General features: G+C 41.6%; 2 protein-coding genes across 7 annotated transcripts in view; both read right to left on the bottom strand.

Annotated features, from left to right (window-relative positions):
- Positions 1 to 12,631, bottom strand: part of LOC119889804 (AT-rich interactive domain-containing protein 3B-like) — a 52,405-nt gene extending 39,774 nt beyond the window's left edge. For 3 of the 6 annotated variants that reach the window (XM_038700637.1, XM_038700633.1, XM_038700632.1), the window contains exons 1-2: positions 12,270 to 12,631; positions 10,213 to 10,845 (exon numbers count right to left, since the gene is read on the bottom strand). In XM_038700637.1, coding sequence (XP_038556565.1) covers positions 10,213 to 10,845; positions 12,270 to 12,305 — 669 coding nt within the window. In that variant the 5' untranslated portion in view covers positions 12,306 to 12,631. The other 3 variants (XM_038700635.1, XM_038700636.1, XM_038700634.1) reach the window with 3 other exon arrangements.
- A 730-nt stretch (positions 12,632 to 13,361) lies between these two features.
- fam219b (family with sequence similarity 219 member B) lies at positions 13,362 to 21,401 on the bottom strand. The gene is made up of 6 exons (XM_038700989.1): positions 20,963 to 21,401; positions 20,325 to 20,433; positions 17,573 to 17,666; positions 17,380 to 17,457; positions 16,984 to 17,035; positions 13,362 to 15,894 (listed from the first exon to the last, which is right to left on the bottom strand). Exons 1-6 carry the CDS (start codon positions 21,035 to 21,037, stop codon positions 15,745 to 15,747), a joined length of 558 nt encoding a protein of 185 aa, XP_038556917.1. The 5' UTR covers positions 21,038 to 21,401; the 3' UTR covers positions 13,362 to 15,744.
- Between the last annotated feature and the right edge of the window lie 235 nt (positions 21,402 to 21,636).

Raw genomic sequence — 21,636 nt, forward strand, 5'->3', positions numbered from 1 at the left:
GTTGCTCCTACTATATTTTTTCAAACAAATGATCTGACCACTCATTCAACCTGTGCTGAAAGCGTGGCGCTTCCTCAGGTTTTCTCATCACATTTATTTAGAGCAGGAAAACCTGAGATGTCTTTGTTTGACCAGATGGCTGGCTAATCAAGGATGGCTCTGCTGTGGGGTGGGGAATCCCAAATCTGCCACAAACATTATTAAACCATGTTCAGCATTAATATGCTGATGTTTGTTAGAAAAGAGCCTTTTAGTCTGACACACATTGTGTACATTTCAGACATAGAGATCCACACTCCGTATCTGCTTAAGATTAATGATGCAAAGCAAGATTATATTTCTGTCGTCAAATAGGGCAAAGGAAACCGCCTACGCTACATCTCCATCACACGGAAGGACACCGAACAATGGAGTAACAAGACAACCTCCTCAAGCTACAACATATAGTTCTTAATAACCTACATTCACTGTAGTCACTGCTGTTAATAATTCAATTTCCGTGCCACTCTTTGAATCATTTACTAACATGGCTTTTGAAATTACTGACTGCAGTTGACATGGTCCATAGTACTATTCACAGTGTGATTGTCTATTAACCACATCAGTTACAGGCAAGAGCCTGATGTGTTTTTGTCATCTGAAATTATTATGACAAATTATGAAATGAAGAAATGAAGTGAAGTCTGAGATATTTCTTTTTTGGTGTATGCTGTATTGACAGTGACGCCTGCTTTTTATTTCAACCCCTCGTATACGACAATGTGATAAATCATCTCTCTATTTGTTTAGCTTTTCAATTTTAATACTTTTTGTAAAATATACCAACAAATGTGTGTCACATATTTGAGAAATGTTCAGAACTTTTTTTAATCCAGAAAAGCGGACATCTAGGCTCTGAGCACAGAGCAAAAGTCTGAGCAAAAGAGAGTTTATCTAAAATAAAATAAAATCAGATTATCTTCATTTACTTCTACATACCTCTGCTCTCCAATATACTGTGTCAACGAATCGCTATAATACCAACAGGACTCTGCTCATGCTAGTGGGAATAATATTTTTCTTTTCTATATGAAGGTGTGTGTACACTACCACAACATTTAGGCACAATGGTTTCTTGGGATGACTGAATCAGAAAGTGAGCAGCTTTGGACAATGTACAGCCCTGAATGTAGAATGGAAATGTTGGAAGCTGAGCTGTGAACACATTGCTTTTAGTGTAATGTGACGTTTCCGGGGCAGCAGCCAGGAGCCTTTTCTTCCTTCTTCCTTCCTCTTCTGCTGGTAGCTCCCTCTTACAATCATTTGATTATGCTCAGTGCGTGATTGAAGACTTGGCAGACAAACAACCTGGCCACATGCTAGTATAAACTACATGGGATTTTGGCAGGCAGTGCAATGAGTGTGCACACTGAAGAGCAGGGAGGCTAATAATGAAAGGAAAGCCAAGCCTCCTTCTCCTCTGCATGGCTTTGTGCATGGTCCTAGTCAGCTGCTGTGTTTACCCAAAGGCATTGACACAGTGGCCCAATTTGCACCTACGGGCCCCCTGGACCTTAGCCAAAGCAGTGGTAGAAGACAGCCAAGAAAGCCACTAACAATAGCAAACTCTCCCTCTTCACCTCCACAACACCTTGCTCCTTCTACGAGGACCAAAGCGGAGGCCAGAACCCAAAGAGATCTTTTGTCTGCAACACCGACAGTCCGATAAATGTCAAGTTGCTTTATATCCATGATATGACACACACTACCCCTCAATTGCAAACCATTTCTGAAACATCTGCTATCTAGTAGGTCTTTAGATTGGCATCACAAACAACTGTAAATGGTGATGTAAGTGAAGTCACCTTACATGGAATAAGTGGATCGAACCTCAATCCCTTTTTGGGTTCAACACATTTTGAGTACTGGCACAACCACACACATACACGCTAAGACATGTCATCAATATGGATGTTCTTCACCATGAGTGAGAAAGACACAAAACTTGCAATTTTAAATACCTTTAAGGCCATAATAAGCCGTGGTTCCACACACACAGACACCTGTGCCGATATTATTAGGTATCACCTTGGTCATGACCGTTTCAATAGGCGACGTCAATAACAACAAGCTGCCCTCCTTTTAAGCTCACCTGCTGCTGTGAAAATAGAATTGCGAGTGAAACAAATCCAGATGCGAGCTTTGTTTTTGGGCGATATATATATATCTATATATATATATATATATATATATATATATAGCTATGAGGAAAAAGGTCAACAGATCAGACACGTACAGGGAGAGAGAAACAGAGAGAGACAGAGTGTCAAAAGGGAAAATCTTGGTTAGGAGATTAAAGTGGTGGAGAATTAAAATGGTGAGATACGAAATAACCTACTAGATACAGCAGTGTTTACCACATATAGATATTACTTGGGCGGCCACACAGGAATTAGAATTAAAATGGTGAATTAAGAAAGACTAGAAATAGAAATATATTTGTTTGAGTGAGAGAAGATCCTGTAACCTGGTGCAGTTTTGGAGAAAATGTAAAAGTTATTTAATAGTTTATGTTTTATTCTGAACATACAAATGATTGGACCCCAGGAATACTTATTCTGGTGCTAATTTGGATCATAATAAAGGAAGAAATTCTCAAAATGATTTTGTACGCTGTCAATTATAGCTCTTCCAAAAAAAGGAAATCGGAACTAAGCAGTGTTTTTTTACATTTCAAATGGATCATCAAAATCTCTTTAAATATCGTGTACATGCAAATAATGGATCATAAGAGCAGCGGTGCAAAGACAGACCAACAAGTTAAATACGCAGTTTATAAGAGACTGTACATGGTATAAGGACACACACAACACTGCAAAACACAGTGTGAACAGTAGTCTATATACATGCGTACAGTACACTACTGTATGCAGCCTATATAAAACTCAAGGAGACTTTGCTCAACAGTGTCATATGACATTGGCTCTATTTCCTTGCAGCTGCCAAAGGGGTGGAGGTCTTTGTTTCATTTGGCTATTCCCCTTTCTCTGTTTGCCTTCATTAAGGAGCAGGTGTTGAGAAATGCTGAGTGGGAGTGTCTGTAAAGGACGAATGGAACTAGCAATGGTGTGGGGAGGGGGGCTTGTGGTTTCACTACCAACTGATCAAATTACAGCAGGCATCAGTAGCTCAGTTTTCATTAGAAGCAAGGAAGTCAATCCCCCAGGGTCGAGTTGGGAGAAAAGTGTGACAACTCTAATGGACATGCACGATTTGCATTTAAATGTGAGGTATTTTTGCATTTCAATTCAATTAAATGGAGAGGAGCAGTGTGGCCTTCAGTGACGATGCGCATGAGGGATCATCCATAAAGTAATTTGCATGGCGTTGCAGGAGCGATTCCTTTAACTGAAAGGCAGACACCTCAAATACAAAAGGCAAGAATACCATATCCTCTTTGCAGGTACACCTGGCAAAGCTGAATGAAATGGGTCTGTTGAGACGAGCAAATCATTCTTCTTCCACATACTGCACCTCCCACATCCCTGCACGCGAATCTGAATCCTCAGACTTCAAGGGATACGACTTTAGGCAAACATGTCCACAATGCAAATCACTAAAGCATACAGATGATGAAACCACAACGGAAATGAGCATTTGGTGTCACAACAGCTGCATTTTCTGTCTATCTGGAGAATGAATAGACATGGGGAACAGGGAAAGTCTGTGATTCAAACACTTTGATCTGTTGCACCATAGGGCCACAGAGGTCCATTTGAAAGAGGTTTGGTCCAAGTATTCTCCATCTCAGATGTTTATTTGGCTTATATTTCATCAGTGTAGAGTGAAACTTTAACTGTTAGTGTAAACCATTCCTCATTTTTAAGCAGAACACCATAGGACACCCTCGAGCACACAGGGCCATGAATACATGACTGAACAACCTCACCCAGCCTGGGTCCAGTAGTCTTGTGTGTGGATGGCAGGATCATCATGACAGACTAGACACTGCCAATTAGTGCTGTGCTTGACCAAGCCTGAGGTGAGGGGGCTGGACCCACCGCGAGAATCCTGTCTGCCAGCAGCAGATGTGCCCTTTGGGACTCAGACAAATAAAAAAAGCGTTTCTGCCTGCACCAGCGGGCCCGCCTATCCAGCTCCTCCCAATCAGGCCCTTTGGCTTTTTTCTTTTACAGCCCCAGCGACACTGAGTGAAATGAATTAAAAGATCACCAATCAGGGAGCCGACTACAACACGGACATGCACCACCCCCCCCGTCTCTTGCTGGGAGCCCCTGGTGGGAATGTTCACTGTTTGAAGAGTTAACTCTTTAATTCCGTCTGGAATGTTTCCTCTGGGTGGGGCAGTGTAGTGTGTTGAGCCAGACCACTAACCCCTCTTCTCTTTCCACAGCATCTCCTCCCCCCTCATCTCCCTACTAAATTCAATACCTCTATTTCTGGGCCGGGGGAATCGTCCACACTTGGCTGTTAAGAGCAGGTCAACACAAAATGAAGCTTGGTCTACGCCAGCACGATTACACCTTATACACTAATACGGATAAATCTGAAACTGCCATCTGCATGTGAAAGAGTTCCCGCACACACTGACATTTTAGGGCCGCCTGCCATCTACACAAATGTACCAAAAACCATTATAATTACGCATCACTAATCGTGCAGTTGTACAGCCCTTATTTGTTTCCATCCTCACACAAATGAAACTATAGCCAAAACAGTTGGGTCACCTACAGAGTGGCATCAATCAGAAAAATGCCATTAAAGCTAAAAGCCTAGTCTCCTATATCTAATCCAACCCGCAAAGGCCTGGTGTTAATGAGGCAAAGCACGGTTCACACAACATTAAACTACACACATAAACTGAAGAATCCCAGACCAACCTACCATACAAATGAATGTGTAAACACTATGCCTCACTTTAGTCTGTTAAACACACCAGACCACCAAAACCCATCCTGGGAAAGTGTTTTTTTGAGAGTTTAACACTTGTTAGAAAATGCAAAAGTAAAATAAATAAACAATTAAAATGGTAAAATATGTTTTTACCATTTTACATGAATTGTAGAGCTTTGGGGCACCAAGCTAAATGCTTTTAAACATTATCAATAACATGTCAATTTTTTTACTCTAGAATAGAGAAAGAAATGGCAGGTCAGCAAAAATGTCGAGGGAAATTTCACCCCAGTGAGCCATAAAGCTAAAATCAGACACCTTTAGCTAGCCTAATCTGTAGATCAATGCTGCAGCTAAGGGGGCAAATTTGGAAATGAGGTTAACCATTACTCCAGGCCATTCATCACAATTCCCATTTGTAATGTAATTTTGTAGTCATGAAGTCATCCAGATGACAAAGAATCTGGTGAGGAATTAAAGAGGCTCACATTCACAAGAAGAAATAAAGAAAAATTGAAGAGCGTTAATACATTAAAGTCAGTGTGCATCAGGAATACAAATGAGGGATTAAATCAGATTAAAGTTACATATTCCTTGACACGTAAGGTCAATAAACCATGTTTGTGATGATTTACAAGTCATTCCTTCCCTTCATTTACAGTGATTTAATTTGTCACAGCAGAAGTTAACAGTCAGGTTTGAGGTTTTCAGTGTAGCTCAACGGTTTGAGTGTGGCGGCACAGGCCTCACACATCACAGTCACGCTTCTTGTTCTGAACGAGCACTGCAACATGTTTAATGGATCTTGGCCTTCCTCATTATTTCTCATGTGAATGACCTCAATTTGCAGGCGCTTTGTACAAACAGGGGTCAGACGGTAATTCCAGCCTTATTACATCAGCATAACAGGAAGTCCAGTAAACAGAATAAGACTAAGTACTCCATTTAAAACCCACTGACAGTTTAGGAACGTGAGGCACCAAATAGCATTCAGAAAACAGAAACTGGGTCAGGTTGGCGTATACAGCATGCAAACCTGGGAGTGAGGCCCCCTGGCTCCCACCACAACGCCACCGAGAGACAGTGATACTGTTGTAGGTTTTTCACACATCCAGCGGCGTTCCCAACAACAGTTATTCCACATTCCACTGTCAAAATGAAAACTTGAGTCCATCTGCTAAATACAATGTCCTCCTCATGTATCATAAATGAACCAAAAACATCCCTGCCTCTAAAAGCTCACACACAATACTTATTGATCTCTGCGCTGCAGCCGCGCAGCTCCCCACTTCCTGGCTGATGTGTTGCTGGGACGACAGCTGAATAATGCAACAGCGCTGGCTCAAAAGACAAGTTTCAATGCCTGAGCAGCAGCAGAAGCAGGATTCAAGGGTGGTAAATGACGGCAGCACTCAGCAGCAAAAGATGACCAGTTACCCCCAGAAACCAGATTTGGACCACTTCAGGCTAGTGGTGTAACGGATCGTAGTTGATCCGCAATCCGTACAGACACGCTCACCTGCGTGCTGTATTCACTGCAAAGTTTAACCATCTAGTGTTACTGTTTAAAGTAACAACTCCATAAATCAGAATGTAGAGTCGCGCAAAGTAAAAGCAGTGAAAAGACAGATGCATGCTGTGCTTAGCTCTGAAGAGCAAGCACTGGGTTAGAGGAGACTGATTAACAGCAGCCGCTTTTGCCCCCATTGGATGAAATCCCGTAAGCTGTGACTTAGGATATTTTCAGGAGTGTAACTGGGACACTGGGCTTGCTTGCCCTCATAGAAGTAGATCTCATTTCACAAACAACTCAAGTGTAGTGGAGATGGTGATGGAGCAGTGGATAAGACACATGCCTTTGGTGTGAGAGACCCAGCTTCAAGTCCACTGTGACACACCAAGGTGTCCCTGAGCAAGACACTTAACCCCTAGTAGCTCCTGAGGCGTGCGACCTCTGACATGTATAGCAATTGTAAGTCAATTTGGATAAAAGCATCAGCTAAATTAATGATTATTATGATGATATTATGAAGTAGAAACAATTTAAATGTGGCCACCAATCTATCAACTTGATACCTAGTTTCATGCTCAGCAAACGAAAGCCACTGACTGCACTCACACACCACCTGTTAGCTTACCACACAACATTTCTCGGTTAGTTAATCCAGCCAAAGCGATGTCCCCACCAATATAGTGGGACATGTAACACAGTCTGCGTTCTGCAGGCATGATTAAAACTCTATTAGACAGAGGGATTATCCCAAGGAGCAGAGGAATCTATGGGCATGCGTGTGTGTATGTGAACAGGAAGGGTTGGGGGATTGGATTACAGGGGTCATGCAGCCACTGTCCCACTGCGGTGGAGGCCAGAGTGCTGGCTACCCACCCCGGCCCTCTCCCCACACGACGCCTTTGTCCATCCCCTTGTTTGACAATTATTTACTCTGATGTTTAGGACAGGGCTGAGGTCACTACACATACATCACTGACACAAAAACACTGGCCACTCATGTCTGCCCACCCCCTTTTGACCTGTATAGGCCCTCACCACTCACACACACTCAAAAGACTTACAGCATTATAAGATGGACAAATCAAATGGGTGTCAGTCAAGTGTTGCTGCTGGGTGTAGCAAATTACATACAGGTAAACGTTAAGTAAGGATATTTACATTTAGCTGATGCTTTCATCCAAAGCAACTTGGTTGCACGCCTCTGGAGCAACTAGGGGTGAAGTGTCTAGCTCAAGGACACATTGGTTTCTCACAGTGGATTTTAACCCGGGTCTCTCACAACAAAGGCATGTGTCTTATCCGCTGCGCTATCACCACCCCATATTACACCATATTAAAGGACAGTACCCACCCCAGCCACAGCCTGTTCACCCTGTTGCCTTCTGGAAAAGAGATAGGGTAGAAGTTTCTGCTGCTGCACCACCAGACTGCAGAGCAGCTGTTTCCCCCAAGCTTTCAGACTGTTAAACTCAAATTCATTCTCAGCACTGCTCCATTTATTATAGTTTATTTCTAGATAACATTTTCACAATTGCTTTTGTATTACTGCACATAAGGGAGTTACAAACTTAATTTCACTTTACAAACCTGTTGTACATACCTTCTACCTTGTTGCGACAGGTCGTTCTTATTCTGTTATGTTAGGTCCCACACATTGTCGAGGAACTACGTCTCACCTTTTCTTTCATCACTATTACTTGCTTGAAATGTTGGCTGAACTTGCAAAATGACATTAGGGTTGGGCCAATTGGACAGGTTTGACATCAAGTCAAATACCGGACTGGACCTACCGAATTTTACAACGAGTCGCACTTGACTCAGCTGTTCTCCAGTGGAACATAATGAGAGCCCATGAATTTAAGTGTAGCAGCACCACAATCAGGACAACTGAGCGACACTTTGTGTTTTTATTTCTCACAACAACCATTCAACTTAATTATTCCCTTTCTAAAGCCAAGTCACTAAATAGGTGGTCGGTTTCGTATAAAATTAAATTGGTTTAAGCTCTTACATCAAACCGGACCAGCAAAACTGGAAACCAACTCAACCCTAATCTGCATGTCTCTCTATGAGAGATGAAATCAAGAGTCAAACTATTTAAATTTGGTCTGCTATGGCTCACGAGGATGGCAGCATCTCACATAGGGTGCTTTGGGAATGAACATAAATTGTGTCATCCCATCTCCCCCTCTGTCACTGCTTTTAGAACATAATAAATGTGCTCCCCGCATTATTACAGGGGTTGGTATTTGCGGCATCTTCCAGGCTTGTCTCTGGCCTCTCGAAGACAATGACATCAAAAAACAAACAGTCCCCCTGCCTCCCCCCTCCCCCTACAGCGGTGCAACCTGAAACTGCCTGAAGAGATGAGCCGTCATTAAATACTGCAGAGCTGACATAATGACAGGAAAGATAAAAGAGAGGAAACAAAAAAAAGGCCACACCAATTCTCATCCCATAATGCCTCCCCCAACCCCCAGGCTCAGCCCACCTCTCCTAATAAAAGACACCAGGCCACAGATAGGGCACTGGTCAGCTACAACCTTACTACTGTGATCTTCTGTTCTGACAACGTTCACACAAAGCCTGGCCACCTCGCAGAATAATACCACTCCTCTCTTCCTAACACCTCTGGAAAAAATAAGCAGCCCAAACAATGCGGTGAGACTCCATTTCATACAATGTTCATATTCAATAGTGTGATGTTTTTAATCATCTCAGCAGATCCCTGTGAGGGCTAGCTGATATAAAATAATGAATAAAATGCAACTACTACTGCTGCTCCTCCTCCTCCCACCTCTATACTACCGCCTTCCCCTAATTTGGAAATGTGGTCTAGAGAAGCACCATTCAAAGACATTTGTCTTTAAATAGACTGTAATAAAATCCAGACACATGATAGTCCGGCACCCTCAGCCCAGTGATCTACCTCAGATATGTCCTCTGACACTGCCCACTCTTGTGCAACTAAGGCTTTTTATATCACCCACAGGCTGCTGAGCTCTCCTTAACCTGCTATGTCCCAGGCTAAGATGCTAAACCACATGTAGCTCGGCGTGCTTCCCAGTTGGCATTCCAATGTTCTGTAACACTGTGCTGGGGCAATATTTACCTTCAAGGGAAAGTGCACTTGGCACGCAGCCGAAACTCTCGGGGTGTGGGGGTGTGACGGGTTGCTACTGTGTGTTACATCAAACCTTCCCACCCACCCAAAATCCTCGTGCTGACCTGGCCAACCACCCACAGCCTCAAAGCAGCAGCCCTGCCCTGCCTGACTCCGCTACCTGGATCAGAGCCAAACCAGAGCCTGAGCATAGCGCCAAGAGGGACAGAGAACGAGAGACACACGCACACAGAATGTGGGCGCAGAGGGAGAGAACTAGTGAGTGTGAACACATTGCGCCCCGGCCTGGCCCTCTGCCAGGACTCACTTAGGGAGGGTTTTAGCCACAAAAGACAATTGCTGGAGATTTGAAGTGTCTCACAAAAGATACTGCTGGAGAGGTTTGTCCCACAGTCAAGATTAAGCACGCTCACGACAGGGGGCTGGACTAAGAAATCAACCAAAGCACTCAACAGGAGAGTGGTCAAGAGTGAAAGGTCTTATGCCTTTGGGTCACAATGAACAATAACAATAAAACAACAAAAAATCCTTCTAGACAGACTAATCCTGGTTTTATACACATGACACGAAGCCAGCTTTGGTTTGAGAGGCAATATTTGGAAGACATAACTGGGAAAAGGCCAAAACAGGAATTTATGTCATAAAAAGGAAATGTGGCAAGGAGCTAAAGCAGGACACTAACCTGTCTGAAATGATCATCAAAGCCCCAGTCTGCCTGTCCGTTAGGAGAGGTAGCAGAGTGGGGCCCCGCAGGAGACAGGCCCTCATCAGGTTCCTGCTTCACTCTGATAGGTGGGGATGCAGACCTATGAGGTGCCGAAGCAGAGTAACTACCAAAAGGACGGGCCGGGATGCGGGAGGCGCTTTGCTGCAAAGCCAGGGTCTGCTTGCGGAGGAACTCCAGACCGCTGGCACTTCTCTCATCCTCATCACTGCCCTCGTCCCCCTCCATCATCTCATTGTCATCGTCCTCATCCCCAGAATCCCGGCCTCTGTCCTCGTCATCCTCCCTTTCAGAGTCCACACTGCTCTGATTGGACACCCGGAGAGGCAACCCGCCACCAGGGACCACTCCAGCCAGGCCTTTGCCCATGAAGCTGGCCCCAGAAGCCCGGGCAGCTGCCAGGATGGCCTGCTGGGCAGCAACCTGCTGAGCATACATGATGTGGGCCTCTCGCAGCTTCCTCTCCTTGCGCTCCATTTCCAGTCGGGCCTGCTGCTGGCGCTGGAGCTGCTCCATTACAGCCTCCAGCTTCATCCCCCCTGTAGAGGTGCTCTGAGGAAAGGCCACACCAGGCTCCTGAGACATGCTGGGCTGTGGGAGGAAGAGAAGGAGCCAGGGATGATATACCAAATACTGAAATCAAATTACCCCTTTATCTCAATATACAGGATGAAAAGTAAGGCACATGCACCCCCGCCCCAACAAAAATAATCAAAGCCACAATGGAAACATAGGAGCCTGATTTAAACATAAACACACATACAATCCAGCCACATTATTTATGTATAATTTTTTTTAAATATAGCCCAATTTCACAAATTTGCCTCAGGAGGGCTTTACAATCTGTACAGCACATCAGTCCCTAGCACCTCGATTTGGATATGGAAAAAGTATTTAAAAAATGGAAGAAACTTTAGGTTCTCTTCATCAGGTTGATGTAGTAAAAACGTGACATGTTGTAATTCTTTGCACACTTTTGTCAATAGGGGCCTGAGCGCCACTGAGTCAAAAGTGGTGAAACCCTCAACATCACAGCAGAAAATCTCAACGATATGTTCTAATATGAAAAAAAGAAAGGATGTATACACCTTGGTGGCTCCAGCTCTCAACTTTTACATCTAAACTATATATTTAAAATAAAAGCAGAAACAATGAAGCAGGAAAAATCATCAACACTATAACCACAGTAATGTAATGGGCTCATTACAAAACATGTTGACCAATGCGTTGCAAAAAGGACTACAGCAATTCTGCTGGGGGTGGACACACATATAACGCGAAAAACAAAGACACGAAAAACTGACGTTATTTGGTAATACCAGAAGACAAAAAATGAATTAGCTTCGAGTTCTTTCAGCAGTAGGCCACTGATTTTCAATAACGAAATCCTATACCTTTAAGCGCCTTTATCAAGGCAAGGGGTAAATAACCGGTCCTAAATAACGTTACTGTTTTAGTAAGGACAGTAAAATGGTCATTCATATGTTAAGTTAGCTAAGTTAGTGCTGGAACTAGTTTAACCAGAGAGGGAGGTAAGCTGCTTGGAAAGAGCCTCCAACAAGAGTTCAGAGTTATGTGAAAAGGGGGTAAACTGACTCCCAGGCATCACAATAAGTCAAACAACCACTCAAATGAGAAAAAATCAGGTAAGTTAAAACTTTTGAAAAACCACACACACACACACACACACACATTTATCTAGCTGCCACATCCTCAAAATGCGTGGAGAACGTTATGCTTAAAATGTTTTAGGGAGAATTAACTATAGTCCACAAGGGTTGGGATTTTTTATCTAAACCTGTATTACAGTGTTGTCCTATGGTTGTAATAAGAAAAAAAAAGTAACCTACCATAAAGTTCAAATTCCCTCAGAGCGTTTTTTCCTCTTTTTTCTTTTGGAAAACGTTAACGCAAAGCTATCTAAGCTATCTAAGCTATATAAGACGCCAAACTGCGTCTTTCGGAGGAATTTTAGCTCGTTATTAATCAGACAAATGTAGAGGTCCACGACTCACCATTTGCGCCTTACTACTGCCTGAATTGTCCACCATCCCTCCTTCCTTGGCTTGATCCTCCTTCTTACCTCGTTTGTGGCACTCGTTCAAACACTTGTAAACACACACACGCGCGCGCGTGCGCACGGGGGGAGATACAGTGCGCGCAGATTCCTAATGATCCCCTGCAGAAAGGCGCTGTGTGCTCTCTTCTGCGCGACCTCTCCAAGGGTGTCTCTGCTTCTCTCTTTCTTTACACACTGATTTACGTGTTTTCTTCTTTAATAGTAAACGGGACCGACTGGAAAATGGCCCGATCTCATATCTCGGAGAGCGCTGAGGTAACTCCCTTCAGTCGTTTTTTTCCTCCCCTTCGCCCGGCGCACAACTGTGCGCACAACAGCATTAGGCCCGCCCAGCGAGAGTAACACGTCCCACAGCCTTTCCAGGTTCATTACATTCTTATTAAGTAGTTTTACCGATCATTTCTTCATCTATACATTTATTTGTATAATAAAGCATTTACTTGGCTACAGAGGTGTGGTGCAGTAGGTGTGGGAGTGAAGTGCTATTGGGTAGCCCACCACGCCACATAAATCTCAATATATAACTAGTCAATAAGTGTCAAATGCATTTATCAATACAATCTATTGACCTATATACATATACACACACGTATTACTGACATGGATGCCATCACTGAAAATATTTTTATTAAAGCCAAATTGCATGGTTGGAAATGTATATTTTTGGCAATTGGTCTCTCGCTAATTATTTCAAATATTTACGTTACACATGGCCTGTTTATAGTATCACATCTGTCTCTGAATACATGACTATGATTATAATGCAATATGCAAATGCAATACCGCAATAACCTCACGGTCAGGTGCCTCATGATTAAGTAGAAGACAGCATGGCTCCATGCTGTCCCCTTGTGGAAACAATGACTACCATGTTCATAATGGTGCGTGCCTTTCATCTACCACAAACTGTATTCTATATAACTTCAAATTCAAATCCCGTAATCAAAAATCTTCATTGACAACTACCTCATTACACAAGCTCTACCAGAGATGATTCTTAATAACTGTAATCACAGGCACACAAATGAAAGTATAGATAACAGGTTTATTTAATAATGTAAACCCATAAACAGTACAATCAAATTAAAAAAAGACTAGAGTTGAACATTATAAAATAACAATTTAAGTTATTGCATTTAGCACTCAATAACACTTAGTCACAATGTTGTATAACAAGCAGATTGTCCCAATAGTTGCATAGTACAGGTGAGTCAAGTGTACTTGCTACTGACCACTGGTGTTAAGTGCAATATTAGTTTACATAAAAACATCGTGCAGAGCCAGGGCCGGAGTCAGTACACTTTAAAATCAGCTGTTACATTTAAAGCATTTACCTCACACTTAGGAATAAAAGCTGTTTCTACTATTACGCTAAGTCACCCACATTACAACCATGGACCGCTGTGAGGAGACAGTGTACATTACTCGTGTTAATTAAGTAATATTTCCAACACCTAGCATTTTCATTGCAAACGGTTTAATAAAATCCACTTCCTGATTTTTAATTGCTGAATTAATACCAATTCTGTGAAGTACTAATCACGGCTCCTCCTTTTTCTAGCACAAAATGCCACACTCTTTTTCCTTTTGTCCTTGACTTCTTTATGGTGCTCAAGTGGTCTGCTATACCATTTATTTATATGACTGAGAGTTACGCCTGTGTGGTCTGCAGGTAAGTAAAACCGCAGCCATACACTTATCCTGACTTAAAACCTCTATGCACTTAAACAGATGTGCAATTTTATTTTACAATGTATGTGAAAAGGCAAATTACTTTCTAGTTGCACACTCACATAAGATCTCCTGAGAAAGTGATCACGGTCACTTGCTCTGATACTGAATATTTTTTGTTAATTCACTATTTCAAAATAAAGACCAACGATTAACAGAAAAATATGAACCAACATGAGTGAACAGATACATTTTTAAAAGTGGAAAAAAGAAAAAAAAATTTTTTTTAGAGTAAACATTGCCATTTTCAGCACACGTGTGTCTATTGTGTAGGAAACAACCGACGCATCATAACACAAACAGAAAATTATAGATATCATATTAGACATAGTTTAAACTTATGTATGTTAATTCATTTTACAATTATGCAAATCTAGTTTACTGCTTTTAACCTGTAACATCTATTTTTAGTGTTCCCAAACAATATTCTAAATAAATAAATAAATACAAAAATGATCTGCAGTCAACACACACACTGATGCGTGTTTTGAGAGTTATATCAAATCCTGGACAGGGTTCTAATCCAAAATGCTACATATAGGTCTTGGCAAAAAAAATCGACATAAATCTATTTTTCAATTCTTCGTATCCCTCCCAGATTGTTTTGTGAAGCATATTTATGAAAAAATAGAATTTAAATGATAAACGTATACACATCTAACCACATAAACAAATGTCTTTAAATGACGTATATGGGATGGGATTTTGCTTTTATGCCTATAACCTTTTTGTAACAGCTTTTTTGGTGGATATTCTGGTTACTGGAATGAAACTTATTTCTACAATACAGAGTCTAATCAAATGTAATTGGTTAGACAATGTCACCTGCTTCCATTTTGTGCGACATACTGTAGTCTAACATTTGGTAAGTGTAGGTGTTACTCTTTCAAATAGTGGATAACTTCGTAGGACAACTTTTCATAATGCTTTTCCCTCAGTACAGTATATCCTCTATAGATAAGTGAGTCCTTCTTGGGATGTAGCAGTTGCTCACTGACAACTTGTAAAATGTAATCACTCCCTTCTGATAAATACTTGTTTTAATTCAGTGCTCTGCTTCACAGTTAAAAAAACCAAACAAACAAATCCTTTAACTTGTTATTTTTGTTGGATTTCTTACACCCGCCCCAGCAGTGGGCACGTCATTTTGGAATACAACTCAAATATCATTTTTGAGGAAGAGCAAAACAAAATAAAACAAAAAACAAGCAGTTAATGCAACATTAGTCAAGGAATGTCAACGGTCTAGTGAGAAGCTTTCATATAGCAGTTAGTTAATAACTGGAAAATTCAAATTTGCCCAGAACTTTAAAACAGAATACCAGAGTGAAAAAAAAGACAGCAGCCCACTCTCCACTGGGTCAATGAGGACATATCCCAAATGATGAATTACTCTGCCACTCTATTTGGAGCACTGGCATAGTTAGCATTTCATGTAGTTCTATATAAAGAAAAAAACCATGTCAAGCTTTGGGGTCACAGTGGATAAGGCTTGTTCTTACGTCCACCCGCGTTTTCATGTAGGCTGAGGCATCTCTGTGCACGCAGTCCTGCATGAACGTTAGTTTGGCTTCAGGGCTGGAAGTCCTTAGGCAGCACAGCAGTGGAGCTCAGTCAGAAAGAAGGCCTCGGACACCAGTAACTAAAGTCAGGGACAGGAGTTGGAGCCTCACACGGCATCACTGTGTGGAGCAGGATGGGCCCTCAGAGCAGCAGCACACAGAGGAGCCCAAGGCTTTGGGCGGAATCAGGTCCAGGTCCTCGTCATCGGGGATCTCATCCAGACGGTAGCCGTCCTGAAGCAGCTGCCTGCTTAAATCAGGATGGACCTGGAGAGCAAAGAGACAGACCTCACTAACACAATGCAGTTTATAATGTGATCGTCAATAAGAATACTAATATGCTGTGAGCTCACCTAAACTGTTCTAAGGCACTTGGATATTTAAATGAAACAAAGTTCCTTGAGTAGACCAGCACAGGAAAATATTCTCTCTAAATGGACATGAATTACTGAAAGATCCAGCTGGCTTTCAGGTTCAAGTCAGGTTGCTAGTGATGCCACCAGTCCTCTGTTAATGACTGTTAGCAATTAAAAGGTCATGTTCAAGTGGCAGCAAACCTTTTGTTTTTACTTTTGAATCACCCAAACCCAGTGCCATTCAAATACAGTACAGAAATATTTAGCTGTGATGGGGTCAGAGGCCCCCCCTTGAACTAACTATTTGAATTAAAATGTACTTTTTGTATGCGTCTTAGCTATGATGAAAAACAGTTTCTCAATAGCAATGTGAGAAAACAATTAAGACTGAATTTAAGCTAATAGGCAGTATAAACAAACCTGACTACATATCTGAGGTCAAGAAATAGCCAGAGGCTCGGTGTGTTTGAATGAGAAACAGCGATGGTAAGGTCACAAATAACACACATCTTTTGCTCTCACATTTCTTCACGAACTGCCTGACATCACAGTATCTAGTGTTCCTACAATATATATGAATGCATGCAAACAGAGACAAGATCTAGCCCTCAATTCAAAATGTTTGATGATAACTTCTTGTTTGCACTTTGAGACAAAGCGGTTCGCTTTAATCCCTGACCTATTTACTAAAGTAAAAAGCTATCTTGCAAAAACTCCTCAAATAACTGGTCTTTTTTTTCTCCTTTACACAGACCAATATCTCCACGGGTACTAAATATTTGCACAGTCAAAGTTTTCCAAAGTGACAAGCTGAAGTCACAAAGATGAAAGGACAAAATGGAAAAATAAAGTCCAAGCTGACAATAACATGAATGATTTTTGAACAACATATATGGATGAAAAACACCCACCCACACAGCTTTAGTCACCCAGCCAGTTAGACAGTGTAACAACTGAGATTATGACAGCGCCTGGAGGAGGTCCCGTGGGGCAAACTCACCTCAGCTGAAGAGTATCCTGAGGAATACTGCTCGAAATCAATCTCTTCATCACTGCAAGGACAAGAAAGACAGGTTCCGTCACTCGGAGGTAAACTATTTTAATGTGTCAGCCAGTAACATTTAGGGACGCTATAGGTGGTGGAACTGGAACAGCTAAATGTCCATGCCGCATGATTTTTAGCTACAATGTAAAGCAGTGACTTAAACTCTATTACACGCATACAATTTGTTGTAGACTTTGCTTCTCGTAACATTCTTTGAAAGATGAATTGAAACTACAAAACAAAAATAAAAATTCCACTGGGATATATTTTGATCCGCACTGCATCTCTACAAATTCAGTGCATTTTACGGCATTTAGTAGGAATTCAGCGTTATACCTGCTGTAACTTTACCTGTCTGAATCCAGAGCAACCAAAGAGTCCTCAGCATGCTGACTCAACGCAGCGTAGCCCTTATTGTATTTCACCATCCTAAAAGAACCAGAAACTGTAAAAATTGTGTGAAACAAACATCTCCTCCCCTGCATTGTTACTGACAACACAAAAAAGCAGCTTCCTCTTTCCTCCCCGTGCCTCCTCTTCTTACCTCTTAGCTCCTTGTCTGGGCTGATGCATCACTGGAGGTCCTGGTGAGAGGGCTTTCTTCTTCAGGGCTTTCCTCGCCATCTCCCTGTGTTTCTCTGTGAAGAGAGACATTTTTGTGCTGACCAGGACTGGATGTCAGTCAAAGCAAAGGTCACATAAGAGGTTTATTATGCTAATAACACCATACTCTTATCTCAGTGTAGGACTTCAGATGTATGAAGCCGCCTACACACACACTCAGCAAGTGAAAGTTCTTTGAGAGTGACGGACATCACTGTGTTATGATAATCAGACCTATAAAATAAAATCATTTATGATGTCTTATAGTTTTTTTTTTCTTTTAACAGATTTGATCGAGGCAACAATTTAATTCAGGAAAATAAAAAACAGATGTAAAGCCAAAAAATCCACCTTTACTTGCTTGACACAACCTACAAAACGCTCCCAGTAGACAGGATATGGAGGGGCGATGTCCCCAGACTGGATCAGGATTTTGACTGGGACATGGTGTGGGCCAATATCAAACTCGCCTCTCGAAATCGTGACCACCAGCAGATCCATTATAATTTCATACACAGGACCTACCTGACCTCTCATAAGCTGCATTTTATGAAAGTTATCAGTGATCCCTCATGCACCCTGTGTACATTAAAAACCACTGGCCCTTTCCTCTACATGGTGGAGCTCGATTTTGGCAGGATGTGGCTGCTGAGCTGACGACACACTGCTTGTGACCATACCAGTGTTATTATTGAATGATCTGTCAGCACTTCGAGTCCCTGAATGTCAGAAACGTGTAATGTTGGTAGGTTTAACAGTTGCCAAGAATATGATTGCAGCCCCCTCACACTTTGACCTTTTGAAGCATTAAAGGGCTCGCTCTGATCCCTGTTGTCCGTCGTATATCTTTCTACTGCACCAGGCACCTTGAATCACTCAATAGGCCTATATTAACTGCTCCACAAGACCCCATGTGTGTGTGAGGTATGGGGGGGTGGGGGGATTGAGGTAACGGTATGTTCAATGGCTGTACATCATTATTTGTCTTGTGTTTGAACAGAAATAAAATAAATAAAATAAATATAAAATAAAATAGACTGGAACTGGATTTAATTAGCTTTCTCTAATGGCTAGTTGAGGTCAATGTGTTACTAATTTGCCAGTATGTCCATTTGTTTATTTTTCCTGCTCTGTTATTGTTCTGTTCTCACGACGATGGTGGAGGGGACTGAAGCCAGGCAACACGCAGTTGACAAACAAAGCCAAACATGTAGCTTGGGAGTGAAAATTCCAATGACATTGTTCATTAAGCTAATGCAAAGATCCCTGCAGGCTTCAGTCCCCCTACATAACAAACAAGAAAATCCCTTTAGTCAAGTCTAGACTTTGCTTCGAGATAAGGTCATTTCCACGTCACAGTATGTTTCATAAATAACTACTCATACGTGGTTTTCTGAGTAAGCCAATTCTTTATCAATACATCTGTTCAACAAGCATAAACATGTAGAAAGCATATGTAGTAAAGAGTATACAATGATTTTGCTGCTGTAAACATTACTGTTGCTGCTCTAGGAACAACACATTTAAAATATTCAATTCAAAACTAATCCTGTTCTGAAAGTATTCTTTTTAAAAATAATATTTTTAAAAAAGTACTTTTATTCATGAAAAAGAAACAATAAGAGCACTGATAAAGAACCGAACCCATAAGAGTAGTACCAATAACATCTTAACATTACCCATCCCTAAACACCATTACAAGTTGTCAAAAAAACATTTTAATAGGGGACACACTACATTAAAAACCTATCAACATCATGGAAACTGGCTCAGTAGATAGAGCGGGTTGCCCGTTAATCGGAAGGTTGGCGGTTCCGTGTGTGAATGGTGAATGTAGATGTAGTGTAGAAGCGCACCGCCCACCAAATTAACAAATACAGAGCATTTACAGTCTCGTTAATTTAACGTTTGGTGTTGTGGTTGGACAGGAGAGGAAAGGAAAGGAAAGGAAATAATGCAGTGGAAAGGAGAGAACATGAGAGCAACAGGAGGAGAATAAAGTTTTTGGAAGCTGAATAAGCAGCGCTGTCATTTTAAGTAACTGTAGTAAGAGATTTAGTAGCGAAATTTTTATGTGGCTCTCATGATGAGTAACATCAATATGAATTTGCTTATAAAAAGATCTGTGAATGTAATTTTCCAGTGAATGACTCACATGACAGATTCACACTACAGTCACTTTACCGTGTATGAATTCCAACATCTCCTCTTATGTGTGTGGAAATCCTTCATGTCTGTGACATTTGCCCTGGCTTTGGACAGCTACACAAAGTCACTTTATACATGCAAAATGAGTATCAGACATAAAATCGCCAGTCAGCATTAAAAAGAGCAGAAACTTTTTCTGTAGCAATCATGACTGCTTACCATTAACAATCCTATCCACAGAACGTGAAGATATCAGGTTCTTAGATGTGATGGATGTAGGCAGTGAATTACATCATAGAAGGTTGGCTACATGGACTGCTTTTTTCTATACACACAGTCTGTATGAAACTGGTTCATGTGACTCAGGCTCTGCTGTCCTGTTGGCTGCACAAGACAGCACTCTTCAGATGCCCCATTGTGTGCTGCTGTGTACAAAAGTATGAACCACAGCTGAACTCATAAGAACAACAATAATGAAAAGACTTCTGACCTAGAGACCTGCATTATAATGACTTGTTTATGTCATTGGTTATGGTGAGTCTTACGTAGTTTGAGGTGGATTGCCGGAGCTCTGGACATGATGTAAGGTCCTCTTTTCTCCACAGGCCTGATCCCTCCATCTGCGGTCTTAGGTCTTGTGCCACTACTGGGCCCCTGAGGATGCGCAAATGAAGGATTATCTGTATTTTATATGAATGTATGGTAACCAAGTAAATGACAATACAGTAATATGATGAAACTCATGAGATTGCAAACTGACAACACAAGGTTTTTAGGGGTGTTTTCATACCAGTGTGATTCAATCATGAGCTTCATGAAACAAGTCTACTGTAACTCATTCTGATCTATTTCTAAATTAGCTAAAGTCTGTCTCCAGTGGTAACCCATACAATTTCACCAGCCAGATGAACGTTACATTTCGAAAATAGAAAGCTCCTTCGAATTTCCCAGCAGTCCTTTCGGGTTTTTAGGACGATATCATGTATTTCACGTGTGTATATGCCCATTTATCATGTCACTCGATGTCATCTGCAGCCACACTTAACAATGTCTAACGACAGAAAGCACTGTACGCATGTCTCATCTGAACAACTGTCAAAAATCACATGCTAGGCTAGTCCCTTAGCCTCCCAGTTGTTATTTACAAGCTAGCGTTAGCCGGGCTAGCTTTAGCTGACATTACCGACAAAACTTGTGGCTCCGGCTGCGCTTCCAGCAGGGTGTCCTTCTCTGGTTCCTCTATGATGTCGTTCATCATCTTGGCCTTAGTTCTCACAGTTTGCACCACAACACAGCCATGATGACTTTGTAGTTTTCAGCAGGAGCAGGTAGGCACTTCTGTAAGCTAGCTTTGCTATTATGCTATCAGTGACAGGGTTTTCAAGAGTTCCGGAGAATTTTCCAAAATAAAACTCTCGGTCGCGTACATGTTTTATGCAGGGCCGTTAGGCCCTGGTTTTATGGAAGTTATGCGTGTTATCCAAGAAGTAAGATGATTCAACTGCAGTGTTGGGTTTAGCGCAGGAGCATTTTTTTGTTGCAGTTCCTTGTCACTAAATCATCGTGTCTAAATTCTGTAACGGTCACGAAATTAGCATAATTAACTTACATTGACTGCAGGTCAACATAGACGACAGAAAAATTATCAAAGTAATGTCACACTAGAACAATTAAGTTTGATTATTGAATTTAAAAAAAATACTTTATAGACAGTAGCAAATAATGACTAACTATTAAACACTATTAACATGGTCTTTTGGTTCACTTTTCCACAGTAGGTGTGATGATCCCGTATTTCCAAAATATACAAATGGCGCAATTACAGGCCGTATCATGTTTTAATTGCTGATAGTCTTA

Source organism: Micropterus salmoides, unplaced genomic scaffold (genome assembly GCF_014851395.1).
Source record: "Micropterus salmoides isolate LMB-PRFRI ecotype aquatic unplaced genomic scaffold, ASM1485139v1 Ms_hic_scaffold_6, whole genome shotgun sequence".
Classification (NCBI taxonomy): Eukaryota; Metazoa; Chordata; class Actinopteri; order Centrarchiformes; family Centrarchidae; genus Micropterus; species Micropterus salmoides.

Bases quoted from the DNA above. Each gene is read 5' to 3' on its own strand.
- fam219b (XM_038700989.1), bottom strand. From the start codon at position 21,037: ATGATGAACGACATCATAGAGGAACCAGAGAAGGACACCCTGCTGGAA. The intron at 20,434-20,962 runs GTAATGTCAGCT...GCGCATCCTCAG, and splicing joins CGGAGCCACAAGTTTTGTCG to GGGCCCAGTAGTGGCACAAG. The intron at 17,036-17,379 runs GTAAAGTTACAG...TTGTCCTTGCAG, and splicing joins GTTGCTCTGGATTCAGACAG to TGATGAAGAGATTGATTTCG.